General features: G+C 42.0%; 1 protein-coding gene across 1 annotated transcript in view; it reads right to left on the minus strand.

The window, feature by feature from the left end:
* Positions 1–15008, minus strand: part of nek7 (NIMA-related kinase 7) — a gene marked incomplete at its 3' end in the record, with an annotated part of 51869 nt that overhangs the window by 23621 nt on the left and 13240 nt on the right. The window contains exons 2-4 of the mRNA XM_079221010.1: positions 9705–9792; positions 3449–3589; positions 2545–2607 (exon numbers count right to left, since the gene is read on the minus strand). Of these exons, the coding sequence (XP_079077136.1) occupies positions 2545–2607; positions 3449–3589; positions 9705–9764 (264 nt within the window). The 5' untranslated portion in view covers positions 9765–9792. The remainder of the gene's footprint in view (positions 1–2544; positions 2608–3448; positions 3590–9704; positions 9793–15008) is intronic.

The following is a 15008-nucleotide window of genomic DNA, read 5'->3' on the forward strand; positions in this document are numbered from 1 at the left end:
AACACAGCCAGGGAGTGATGATAAGTTCCCCCCCAATCCACCCGCCACAACCCACTCGCCTCTTCCACAACTTGAACCTCAAGCGGAAGATACAGAGAGATAAAGAGAGAAGTTCACATGCAGATGTTTATGTAAATGATGGATGCAATACAACAATCATTTATTGGGAAATATCACACACAGTCTAGCATGATTATGTAATTACACATGCTCGCTGAGACCCACCAGTGTGTGGAATTACTTAATCATGCAAGACTCGATGTGATATATTTGGTGAGCTGGTGATGTGTTTCAAAGAAGAACAAGATACTGACTCATTTAATCTGATGATACACAATCAACCATGATAATAAATTAGGTTAGAGTGTATTTATAAACGGAATTACATGCTCAGAGGAAAGCAGCTGGTAGGAATATGAATAACAATATTAAAAATAATTTTCTCTTTGATTCTAGAAAGATGATTTAAAAACAGCTTCTAATGTCCATCACCAGAATAAATGAATGCCTGCATATTAATATTTGGCAATTCACTGAACAGGAAAATTAGCAGACATGCAATGTTGGTTTGTTTGTCCATTTGAAGAGAAACTATGAAAAGAGAAAACATCTACGAAACTTGCAAAAGGAATATGTTGCTCATAGAGAGACCTAAAGATGAAAGGGAATTTATAGTTTGTGTGTGTATCAGGTTAAATGAAGCTTGTCTTGTGAGTAAACCGCTTGTACAATCTAATCACATGCAGAACCCCGACATGCACGCTCACACTACGCATTCTTACGGAGACATAAAACACAGAGAAGCAAACACACTTTTCACTGCTGATTAGGGCAGATCATTAGTCTTCAGAATATAATCCAGGCTTGATAGTAACCCAACAGCGAGAGGAATTCACAGCTGTGGGATTTCAAGAATGGTGAAAATAGCAGATCGGCAGGGAGCAGGCTATTTCTGCAACCAACATTCCGATCGCCGTGGATTTAGACAAAAGGGCAGAGTGAGAAGTGAGATTCTCAAGTTGAAATCATCATGCCAGAACAGGAAAATACAGATGACCGAGCAGACATAAACACAGACAGACAAACAAACAAATAGGCAGACTGTTGAAATGCCATGACTGAGAGTGTGTGAGTGTGAGTGTGTGTGTGTGTGTGTGTGTGTGTGTGTGTGTGTGTGTGTGTGTGTGTGTGTGTGTGTTCACGTGCCAGTATGTGTGTCATTCCAGTCGGTCCATGCCAGTGTGCTTCTCATTATTCTGATTTGGCTGTGTCTCTTGTTGGCCTGTCTAGTGGGGATAAGGCAGAGGGACTGTCTCTCTCTCACACTCAGCCCTTTATTATCAGGCTGGCTGGGCAGCACAGGGTCGGGCATAACTTCCATCTTCACTAGCAATCAGCTTACAGGATGAAAAGAAAGACGAGCAAGGAGAGAAACAGGCAGAGGGATAGATGGAACGATATAGAAACAGGGTGAATAAAACAGAAGAAATATGAACAAGCAGAAGGGGAAGGACACAGACAAACAGTATGGAAGAAGAGGGCCCATGAAAGGAGAGGGAAATAAAAATAAAGGAAAATGAGAAACACAGTCACCTGGCAGAGTGCGACATTCAACCCAACCATGACCCCTTTTAGGAGGTCAGAGATACAGATTCAGGAGAACCCTGCTGGCTCGTGCCGTCAAGTCACTGATCAGCTACTCGGATTACAGCTCTCTACAGGGCCTCGCCTGCATCGGAGTATTGTTGTCTTTGATTGGCCCAACGAGCCCCGGGAGCTTCAGTGATGTGTTTGAGTGGTACAAACTAATTGGTTTTGTTTTCTTCTCTAATGTGTACGTGTGAGTGTGTGTGTGTATGTGCACAAACCGCCTGTGATGCACAAGAATGCGCAGAAAGGCTTCATATATGGAAGGAAACGCGACCAGGAACACACACACATGCACACACAACTTTGACACACATCTAGGATCTTGCAGACAGGGGGAAATATTGGAGCTGTCATTAGTTTGTCCATTAGTATTTGAGAGGAACCGAGCTGACACATGTTAAAAGGTAGTTTGATAACTGAAACCACTTCATTGGAATAAAAAAAAATATAGCAAGATTAGGAAAGGGAGGAGGTAAAACAGGTAAAAAAAATCAAGAGACTCATGGGGGAGACTGCTAAATTTCCATGCTGATGCACTGTTGCCCAGCTCTAAACATTAAAAAAGATAGAAAAAAGTCAATGTGAGCCTGGAGGGATGTTGCACCCCCCCCCCACACACACAGACACACACAGACACACACACACACACACACACACACACACACACACACACACACACACACACACACACACACACACACACACACACCCCTGTGCAGTCATAACCATGTAAGGAAGCACACACACACGTGCATGTGCCCACACATCGACACACAAATCCAAGCCTTCTGGTGAAGATCAATTGTTTTCCTGTGGTGGAAGGTCTCAGCTGAGGCACCTTAAGAGAACAGAGCACAGCGCATGACGACGTCTCCCTCCTCTCTGGTTCTTTACCTTAAGGAGATCTATTTCTTTGATGCAATCTTGCCGAGCTTTGGCATCCATCAAGTCGAATATCTATCAAGAGATCAAAAGGGGAGAGAGAGGACAGAGAGGGGTGTTATGGCATATTCAAGAAATGTAAGATGGAGAGATGGGTAGAAAATAGGAAAAAAACACTAAACAGAAAACATGGTTGCTGTTATCTAGAGGGTACCGTTGGAGTGACTACAGGTGTTTCACATCTGAGTAACACGCACAAATCTCTGTGTACGGTGTGTGTTTATACCTGCTCAACCAGTACAGCACATACTCCTGGTGTGTGTGTGTGTGTGTGTGTGTGTGTGTGTGTGTGTGTGTGTGTGTGTGTGTGTGTGTGTGTGTGTGAATTCAGGAAGTATGTGCATGAATCTGACCCAAAAGAACTGGGTCATGTTATGATTTCATGTTGCATTTAAAAAAATAACAATAACTAACATTGATGTTTAAGTGTGTGAATGTAGCAGTGGTATCTCGTTGTCTGAGTGGTCAATGGCATCTGTCAATTGTTTCATAGAAAAATAGAATCTGTTGCTATTTTCTTGCATTTTCCAGCACACTGACATGCAATATATTTGACCATCAGTTACCATACTTTCTTGAGTTTATCAAGTTGTGTTTGTGTCTCAAGAATACCACTGTGTGATCTGTGACTTTTATTGCAGTAGAGTGTACTGCATGCAGGTGAGATGAGGTGAGGGATGAAAATTGCCAGTAAGTGAGAGTATATTTGGCTGTTTGTGTTGGCCTAGTGACATGTCTCCTGTCTCGCTTTAACCATTCATGAGGAAAAAAAAAAAAAAAAAAAGGAACAGATAAGAATAGTTCTAAATCTCACTGGCTGGTGTATATATAAGTGATATGTATTACTGTGTCTCACCTGGACTTTCTTCAGGGCCACTGACGTGTTGTCTAACAGGTACCTCGCCCGGTACACCTCACTGAACTGGCCGCGTCCAATTTTCTTCTCAATCTGGAAGTTGGCCAGGGAGTTGTGGCCCATGTCTGGTTGCAGTGGTTTCTGATAATAATAAACAACTCTGTTAGCATTTGTGCACACACATGCTTTTTCACACAGCATATGCACACGCAGAGGCGCACAACAAGGGAAACACTAATGAAATGATGAATGATATACAGACATTTTGCGGATGTATTTGCCATTGAAGTGCAACTGTCTCTATATTATCTTCAGAGGAAGAGATGAGGGCCAAAGATGCAGGTGAAACCGTGGTGAGGCCCCAGCCTCTGTAGTTTGTTTTGCTGAGAGGCTGCTCTAGGCTTCAGATGATTTGACTGGTATTAGGCTGACATGTCAAGCTGGGAGAGGTCTAGTGGAATATGCACACACTGCAGAACTGTGTCACCCAACTAAAGCATATTGATGGAGGAACGTCCTTATTTTCTGTTATTCACAAAGAGCACCAAGAGGTTTGAAACTTTGAACAGGCTGCAGAGGGGCATCACACATTTTTGGAAGTCGCTGCCATGCTGGCACCAGACATTACCTTTGTAATTGTACCCGTCATTGGTACTGTTTTGTTGCTAAAACAACAGTCTGAGCTTTCTGAAGTAGAGGTGGAAAAAATATTTCCCGACCAGGATAAATAAAATCTTATTACATATTATTACTTATTACAGACATCAAATCACTCCATTTAACTTGTTTTATAGTTCACAGGAATCCTCCTCTATCCTTTGTCTGCCAAGTTATATCACTGACAGTCTGGCACTGGGCCACAGACAACAAGACTCCTCGCCTCTCCACACGATTGGCTTCGCATGCTGAAACACTCACCTTCCACAATTAAAAAAAACACTAAAATAAACCAGAATAAGCCCCTCGGATATGATGTTTATTTAAAAAAAGAAGAAGAAGAAAAAAAAAGCACGGAACAGGCTGTGTGACCTTTGCAGCGTTTTGGTAAACTTGTACAAGGCGTCGGCGGGAGCCAACAGAAGGTGACAGATATCAGAATGCCACATGTCACCAGCACTTCTGCCAATGTGGCCGTGGGAGCAGCTCAGGGGCAAGAGACTTGGAACAGAGGAGAGGAAGACAAAAAGGGGGAGAAGGTCAAAAACTTGCCAAGCACTAAAACACACTAGGAGTGTCATCACACTAATGGTAACTCTGTCAAACTGCAAAACGTAAGTGAAGCCGTTTGTTTGACAGAGTTACATTTAGACCAGAGGCTATACGGGAGTCCCTCAGGGGCCTGGTCTCTACGAAGGTCGACGATGAGATTCAAGGAAACATTTACCATTAAAGCGAACCAAAGTACTGAAAAAGTTTGAGGGGCAGCAACTAATGATTACAACTGAACTGAATAATTTTTAGTCTGTAAAATTTCAGATTTTTTTTTTTTTTTTAATTGGCCATCACAATTTCAAATACTCATGGTAACATCTTCAGATTGCTCGTGTTGTCCAGTCAATAGTCGTTAACCTCAAAATAATTAATTTACAATGCATACATTTGAGCTGTTGGAACCAGTGAATGTTTTTTTTTCTAATGGTTGACTGAATCAACTAATTGTTTCATCATTACTGGTCAACTACAGGTTAAGCCTCATAATGTAATTAACAGAGTGAAAGGCTGTATATTTAAAGTTGACAATAAGTAGAGTGCTGTCATTTAATTGTCCATATGCTGACAAAAAAACAACCCAATTAAAAAAAAAAAACCTTTTAAAGTTTAAAGATGACAGCCAAAGGAAGAGGCGTGAGCCAATTAGATGCCCTGTTCAATTAACACTTAACACAGTTGCGGTGTGTGCATTTTTCAGCATGACACCACCATTATCCAAAGCTGTCTGAGAGTCACTGTGACAGAGAGCATGACACACTGCTCCACAACACGATGTATAACATAACTACAGCTACAAAGCAATTAATGTTTTAACAATAGTTATATATTGTTCACATACAAAATAAGGTAAGAGGCATAATGCAAACCTACACAAAGATTCACATTGAAAGTGTGGCCATATTGTGCAATGACATTTCATAATAGTGACAGATGCATTTGTGCAAGGATGGACAGTTTGAATGGTATAAATTGAGAGTGAGAGAGCGAGAGAGCGAGAGAGGACAAGAGGGCATTGCTTTCATTCGCTCCGTGGTAGCTTGACAAATGTTAGCATGAGCCTCTAAAGCGCTGTGACAACCGCCTGCTGAGAGCACAGTCTTGCTAATGTGTCCTGGCATGCCAGCCCCCTAATCACACATTTACATATGCAATGACCTACATTTGCATGTCAGATCGCACACTGTCCGGCATGATTAACAGTGGGCACCTCCCTGTGTGGAGTCGCCCTGGGTGGCAGCAGAGGCCGTGCGAGGGCGGAAGACAGGGCTGGAGGGAGGGCGGCTTTTTTGGCAGCCAAGGGGCCGGGCTGCCAGGCAGGATTATGTCAGCCAGCGGCCCCGGCATTAGACACTTCATTAGAGCTAATCTGTTTAGCAGTGGGCAGTGTATGTAAACTTCACAGGCCATTTGCGGCACCTCTTCGCCCCCTGGCCTGGCCTTCAAAGGGCAGCCAGGCCAAAGCTGAGTGACAGGCCGTCTCATCTGCCGCACACGGGTGTCACACAATCAGGAGCTCCCAGCTGAAACACAAGGCCCCAACAAACACACACACACACACACACATACATACATAAGGGGAAGTCACAGAGGAATGACCCTGAATGACGCAGGAGTCAGTGTCTGAAAAACCTACTTGTAAGAATCGATTGTCCATCCCATATCATATCAATGCTAAGGCAAAAAGAGGAACACAAATCCTCTACCATTGGACAATATATTATTTAGGGTCACATGTAAAAAGTCAGAAATTATCACTACCTACAAGACTACTGCCTATAGAATTTTGTAAGAGATTGTAACAATCAAATGGTCGAACAAAATTTGCTGAGGCATATATATATATATATATATATATACATACATATATATACATATATATTAGGCCTAGGCCTCAGCCTTGTGTTTCAGCTGGGAGATCCTGATTATGTGACACCCGTGTGCAGCGCATATATATATATATATATATATATATATATATATATATATATATATATATAGGCCTCAGCAAAGTTAGTGTGACCATTTGATTGTTACAGTCTCTTACTAAATTCGGAGCTTCATAATACAGACTTTCTTCATGTTTTCTTGACTTACATTTCTGTGGCTTACTCTTTTCACTCACATTCTGGTTGGTGATGGGGACAAGCTGCAGGGGATGGAGATAAGTGGCAGCCATGCAAGGCATTATGGGTAATGTCTGTGAGGGACAGTGTGTCCAGGGTATAAAGGTGACACACAACCGCCATGGGCTACTCACTAGCAGGGGGATTGAAAGAAAGAGAGAGAGAGAGAGAGAGAGAGAGAGAGAGAGAGAGAGAGAGAGAGAACAGACAGCTCATCGAAAGAAGTGTGATACGGGCTGCCCAATAATGACACCATTGCCAAACACAACTGACAAGACACATGGAGAGTGGAAGAAGGAATGCAGAAGACAGGGAGAGGGAGTGAGAGTGAGAGGAGGGGAAGACAAGCAGCAGAGGGGCGAGGGTGTGATGTGACAGCCCAGCAGCCCAGCAGCCCAGCAGCGCCAACGGCTGCCACAGGAAGGCCAGCGGCGGTAGAGAGGTGCTGTCTCCCATGGAGGGAGACGGAGAAGGATGCAGGAACCGAGAGAGAGAAACTCAGGGCGCATCCACACTAAACCGGCTAAATTCACAAATGGATCTCTGCACCTCGGCACACTGAGCCAGCATTTTACACACTCAAAAACTGAAAAAACAATACTTCCAGAATGAGGCTGAGTATTCTGGTGTGGATGGGGAAAATTAGATGAGCCAACAGTAGAAAAAGGAACAGGAAGTTACCGGGCCAATTAGGTGTGTGTGTGTGTGTGTGTGTGTGTGTGTGTGTGTGTGTGTGTGTGTGTGTGTGTGTGTGTGTGTGTGTGTGTGTGTGTGTGTGTGGTGGAGGGGGGTCACGCCATGTTGCAAACCACAGCTGAAGTCAAATCGATAATTGTTCTGTAATCGCATCGTAGCTCTCTGAATCAGAATTGAATCGTGAGATGCCGGGAGATTCCCACCTTTAGTGTGGACACAAATAGTTTTTACATTTAAAGTTTATCAAATTTGCGGGATTACTATGGAGTAGTCTTCAAGAGAGACAGGGAGGGAATACGACGAGAGACAGAGACAGCAACTGGCAGGGAGGGGGGCCCACTCCCAAACCAACCAGTCCTCTGCCCCCCTTGAGCACGGCACCATGCAATATTCATCTTCAGCTGACCGGCAGGATTCACCCCAAAGGTGATTTTTGTTCCTCTCCTCTCAATCTGCTCCACAACCGCAGCGCCTTGTCTCGGCGCTTGCAGACGGCTCCATGTCTGTCAAACTCTGCAGTGACGATCAAAATCTGATCTGATAGGGCTTCCTCACCAACCCTCCCACTCACTCAAAGAGCAAATGCACCATTAAAAATGCACATCTTACCAGCTCATCTCGTTTACCTAATGCATATGCATCATACCTCCGGGACCAAGAGAAATGATATTGCAAGCGATACAGAATATCCTTCATCACATATACAATTCAGATTTCTTCAGGAGGAGGCTGGTGTTTTTTTTTTTTTTTTTCCCTGTGCTGCCGAGCAGACTGAACCTTGGGAAAGTGTGAAACAGATACAGGACTTGTTGAAAGACACCCATCTGGATGCTGCTTAGACAGTCATCTACATACTCTAACTGACTCTCTCTCCACTTCCCTCTAAATGTGAAATCAGTTCAGACGTCTTCTGTGAGAGTAAAAAAAACATGACGCAACAGAGAAAGTTCACTGTGTTAAGCACAAAAATTGGGCCCGGAATTAACAGTGATGTAAACTGCTAGAAATAGACTGAAAAATCATTAAGCCTGAACAATAACACACGATCAACTGCTGGGAGATCAGTGGAAGTGTGTGTGTGTGTGTGTGTGTGTGTGTGTGTGTGTGTGTGTGTGTGTGTGTGTGTGTGTGTGTGTGTGTGTACTAAGTGAAATTAATCATTAGAGCTTTTATCTGACTTTCTTCTGTGTGCAACCCAATTATCCTTAATTTTGCAATTACAAATCTAAGAATAAATTAATCCCCTTGGAAATTCCAGTGTTAATGTTGCAGTGCCCTTGCATACACAAGAAAAACAACAATTGAGAGGCCTATTTTTAGTGTTGTTTCTTTCTCAAAACAATTTACTCTAGGGCATATGGATGATCCTCTTTGTTTAAAGCATATTCAATAGATATGGAGGCAGAAACATCCTTCTGGAAAGAAATCAATGGACCTGATGTTGGAGGGCGGTATTAAAATCCAACAGTGACCATATCTGCACAGAGCAAACCTGAGTTGTATCGAACCAAGAGAGGCGTGCAGGGAGGCCAGGCTTCACCAGCCTCCAGATCTCTGATCAATAGAAACAACTCAACATTCATCCACTGCTGTCTATCTCACACACAGGCTACAGCGTTCTGGAGGATGCTCGGACTGTAAGGAACAACTTGATTGACGCAGGAAAATAAAAAAGGGAAATACCGAGTATTTACAGTTCAAAATGTGAAAGAGGTGGGGATACTATGCTTGCAATGAATGGATGAGTGGATTATGTCATTTTAAAGCAAATATTTTTCCTGTGTCAATATATTTAGAGGGCAACTATTTGTAATGCCACAATTATTCTTCTGAACAAAATCACTCACTAAATGATACTATGACTAAAATAAATTATTTACTGAAATAGAAACCTTTAGCAACACATTTCACATCATAGTCATAATCAAGTGCATCGTCATAATCAAGTGCATTTTCAAAAAATTGAGAAACTCTGGATAAATAATTTGACCTGGTTGTGAATTAAATATCCAGATACTTCGTCACAATATTGCAACAATCCAGTTAATCTAACACTGCCATATACGATACCTGCTCATCGATGGCCCAGAACAACCAGAGATTGACCATTTAGGACTAAATATAAAAGGTATGAGAAAATAAATGTTACGCAGCCAACAATAAGCCATCCTACTTCACAACCCCAGTAGCAGTTTTGCTCTCGTTCATGTGTGTGTGGTGTCTACCTGGGGTTGAAAGATCGGAACGGCTGCTTGCTGTCCTTGTGGCTGCGTGTCCATATCCATGGTGCTAGAAGCTCTATCCTTTACACCTCTGGGAAAAACAAACACACAAAATTGGACTTCTGGTTAGCCGATTGAACATCAGACTTCCTTTAAAAACTACCCTCAATGTACAATAACATTTCACAGCAGAAAATAAATGACCTCGATCAACTAGACAACTGCTCTCTGTTGTTCAGCGCTAAACTACTGAGTGCTGGTTGGAACAAGGGTGTCCAGTTTCAGCAGAACTGGATCACACGTCATGCCCTTGGATTTGACACTCTTTGTCTTGGTCGCTCTCAAGTTGCCGCATGGCAGAGCATCAGCAGGCTGCGATATTAATCTGAACAAAGCAGAGATAATGCCACTCTGTATATCCTTGGCATTCCTCCAAGGAACCTTTCATGTGAATTACTGATTATACCAGCATTTACGCAGTTCCACTAAATTTTCTGTTTTCTGGAGAGAAAAAAATATAGGTCACACAGAGGTGAGTGTGTTGGGAATGGGTGTATGCCACGGTGCTGTATAATTGCATGTTCTGGCATGTAGCCTAGAAGGAAGATAATTGCATAAGATACTCCACAACCAGTTGCTTAGCTTTTCGCCACACTTACAGACAACATGAAACGTTACCTGATTTAATAGTTTACAAAAATCGTGAAATGTATGATTGCAAATGTAAAATTCACACGCAATTAGCTTGTGATTCCAGTGTCCACTCAGCTCTTGCATTTGGGAAGAACACATTTTGACAGATGCTCTGCAGTAGGATCACTTCCTGTGCACACTCCAATGCACAAATCATGGCTACATAGCCTGAAAATTAACACCAATTTAGTCAGAATTTACACATGATATAATGCATGCATAAACGCAGCCATATGCCATCCACAAGTAAACGCATATGCTGGATAAGGTGTTTGCATGGATCCAACATACAAAATGAAGCTAAAGCAATGTGAGCACACGTATTTGCTGTGATACACATGCATTTGCACGCTAGGTGAAAACATTAACGAGCAGAAGCAATCGACAGAGGCAGATAAAGAAAAGTCTCGGCTTTGCATGGGCTTTGTCTACCGATAAAGATTTTGGGTTCTGGTTTAACGATACTGCCACTATCTCTTGTCTCTTTGCAATGTCTTATTTACATGGATACTGTACATGCATGCCAACACAAATGGACAAAAACACATTAGAGTTTCACACAAAGCTAAAAAGGGACACAACACACTTCACAGTGGGACATTTGCATGTTTTCCATTAGAGCGAAGGCCGTCTGTCTGCAGATCTGTCAGTCTGTCATTTGTGTATTACTAACCGTCTCTCGTCTCTGTCGCCTCAAACCTTCCCGGCCAATTAAAAATCCCCTGGCACAATGGAGAGGAGAATTGCACCGAGGAGCTGTCTCTCCCCTGATGTTGTCAGTCCCATTCACTAAAGGTTAATAATGCTAATTAGACATCTGCAATATGCAGTGTGTGTGTGTATATATATATATATATATATATATATATATATATATATATATATATATATATATATATATATATATATATGCATGGCATTGTAAGTGCATGTCTGTGTGCGTGTTGGGGGCCTTTAATATGTGCATGTAAGAAAGCATGTGTATGCGTGCGTGGGAGCGTGCAAGTATTTTGCAAACACTGTGGCTGGCTTTTCTTTTTTTTAGATTGGTTCAGCTTTTCTTTCCGGGGGCTCACTGGCCTTCATATGAGCTTTGAAGCTCATGGAAATAACTGTTTGCACATCACTATTACTCCTGGGATTGCATTGACTATATTGGGAATATTGTTTTCAGAAATTTACATTAAAAGCTTGTTTCAAACAAATTTAAATCAAATCAAAATTATTATTTTTTTAAAGGATTTAAGGAGAAGAAAACTAGAAAAACACTGATCCTGGTTCTATTTTTTAATTAATAAACACACTAAAGAAAAGTAATTGTTGAAAGCCAACTGTTGCCATTACTTGTGTAAAGGTCTTACTTCTAAGCTACCAACGACACCATACCCATATTAATAAATGTGTTGCTAACAGTAATAACAAACAGGATTTTGTCAGCTTCCTAAAGTGTCCCATCCACAGTGTCCCAAACCAAGCGCCACACAATCACCTTAACATGTGAAACATAATGACATCAGTGAGTCTCTTTGTTACGATAACAAACAGTATTGCCTGTTACCTGTCCAATATGATGCTGTATTATATATATCATATATGTATATGTAGTATATTTATGTTGTTGTGTTAATGGTTTGAAATAGTTAATATTTTTTGCTCCAATCAGCACTCACACAATAATTATGTTAATCCTAAAAAAAAAGAAGGAAAAACCGAAAACTGCAGCCTCAAAAAATAAGTGTGGACTATTCACCCTGTAATATTTGTAGCTGTGTAAGTGAAAATAAGGCCTACTGAACAGAGGCTGACTGGATGGCTGACTAACTGGGTGTCGTGACATGCTGATTTTCGGTGTCACAGGGGCTTTTACAAGTCACCCACCCAGGCGGCCTTCCTGCCTACTGTAGTGATTATTTGCACTTCAGCCTTGTGTTTTGTTAGATTGGGACTGGCACCCTGACTCCTCTCCCTAACCCTCTTGTGTTTCTGACTGTCTATGTGTCAAAATAACCAGGGGGCATCTTAGCTCCTTTGCGTTCTTTCGCCTCCCACATCCCACGTTAACGAGATCAATTAAGACTGCCTCCTTAGATTAACGCACACCAGGAAACAGCACAATTAACGAAGCTAACTCAATCAAATGAGGCAAGGTCACACTCGCAGGGCTCCCCTTCACACACAGTTCAAGTAATGTGCAACCCATCAAAAGCAACGCCTTGTCCTTGTGTCCGGGCCAATCTAACACACAGATTGATTTAAACTTTCATCCTGTGAATCTTAATGCTCCTAAATCTCTCACTCTCCATAAACCCCGCTACGCTGTTTCCACTGTTTCTCTCATCGTCTCTGATCCACAAACGGTCCGGCTCTCGTCACAGGAAGGAATTTTTGACTTCCAAAACATTTGGTGGGCACAAACAGCAATGAAAACTCAAGTCTGCTGGCCTTTCTGTCGGGGAAGAGGAGAGATGGAGGCCGGCTGGCTGGGATTTTGGCAGCAGCAGCTAAAATCTAAATCCCCCAACTATTCATAGATGCATGTGTGAGACTAGTTCAGAGCTTTGGTCTGAGACAGCTGCAAATATTCAACAGGATAGACCCATGTTTAGAGTGGAGTAGAGAGAATCAATACAGGCTAAATATGTGGACACACAATATACTCAGACTTAAAATCATAATATATACATTTTAAGTCTTGAGTTTTAGCATCTAGACTTGTGCTAGACTTTCAAGCTTTTGGTGTCATTTTGCAGCTGAAAAGTCACAATTGTGTCACACTATTAATTTTATAAATCTAAAAATAATCCCCAACAATTCTTACCATTTCCATGACGGATGTGAAAGTATGGTTTTTTTGCAGATATAAATTGGAGCACGTGGGTTGCAAGAACACCATTTATCTCTCTGACAAACTGATGCTTGTTTTTCTGTGGAGTAGTGAAAAGAAAATTTCCCATCCAGACCACTAACCACTCGGTGTAAACAAACACTGTTTTCTGACTGTGTTCCATCTAATGTGAGACTCCAGCCCGACATTCTCACAGCAGGCTCAATCACACGTAGGTAATTAAATGCTTGAGGAGGGAAGGGAGAAACAGTGAGCCAGAACAAGAGGAGGAAAGAAAAGGATATTAACAAGACTATTCAGCAATTTTCTGTAAACATTCTTCTTTGTTCTCACACTTGCAGCACACATCTGATTTGTTAATTCGCTCTTCTCTTCCCCCTTCCCTTGCGACCCGTCTCCATCTTTCATCGTCTTCCTATTATACTCATCTCAAATCTGTGATTGTTGTATTATTTTATTTTCCTGTGACATAAGCTCTATCGCACACTGTACTGTGCAAAACTCTACACCCTCTCTGCTCAGCAAGAAATAGACTTTAAGTAAAGAGTAACTTTAAGTGTAGTTCCCCTGACGGCCATAAAATGCTGGCTGCATTCGTAAATCCAACCGTAATTAAAAGGGGCACCTCAGCGATTTATGTATTGCACTTTCATAAAGTTGGGGGACTCATCTGATGACATCATCAAGGTTTTTTATTTCAAACTTTAGCGAGATCCCTCCAGAACGATGAATGACATTATACAACCATTTATCAGGCTGAGTCGTGCTTTGTCCTCGTGACGAATAAACTGAACTTCATGAACAAAATCAGTGTACCCTTTTTAGGTCGCCGAAAAAAATCCTGATAATAATTTCCACACAAAGTTGAATCTCTTATAATCTAATCTGTGTTGGAGCATTCTTGCTTGAATAATGAATGACTCCGCTTGTCACAGTCAGGCTATGATGTGCCACCTAAGAGCCACTCAGGGTCCGCAACTGTGCCAAGCACAACACTGGTCAAAATGTTTAGCCATTGGCTTTACAAAAAAAAAAAGGATTATTAATCGTTCTTAATTAAATCAAGATTTCAGAACATAAATGCACCAATAGACATATTCTTTCTATATCACCACTCAACTTTTTTTAAAAACTGAAACGGTAAATGCATTTTATTTTATGTAGCTTGTTTATTGGCCTATTCTGCCACAGAATTGTTTGCAACTTTATCATTTCTGTCATCACTATGATCATTAGTTTTCTGCTCAACCTTTTGAAAAGCGCTCTGAAAAAGAATGCACAAGTTGGCAACACAGTGGACTACAAGGCATCCACGCTTGATATGAAAGAGCACATCTTCAGTCCACTGGTTCAAAACCGAGCGAGGAAAGGCAAAAGGGAGAAAGGGACAGCAGGGACAGAGCCGGGCCGAGTGGGACCGATGCAGAACTGAGAAAAATGGCAGAGAAAAAGAAGCTTGCTAGCCCTGATGTGTTCATGATCCTGTGAGAGACGGTGTGGAGCTGTGCACCACAGAAGTTGGCACTGGCTTTAGCTCTACTTTAATCCCCATTTCCTCCCTTCTGCATTATTCATTTAAAACAGGGGAAGAGGAAAAACAAAGACTGCCTTGATCTACCTTTTTATAATCGGCTCCCAAACTGTGAGGGACGGGGCGATGAACTAGGAAGTGAAGGGTGCTGGAATTAAGCAGCCCCAAAGACGAGGGTGCTAAATCAGCTCTAAATTCCAGGACAATAAATATGAACACAGACTGATGAGCATGGGTC

This window comes from Taurulus bubalis (genome assembly GCF_910589615.1).
Source record: "Taurulus bubalis genome assembly, chromosome: 7".
In the NCBI taxonomy this organism is placed as follows: domain Eukaryota; kingdom Metazoa; phylum Chordata; class Actinopteri; order Perciformes; family Cottidae; genus Taurulus; species Taurulus bubalis.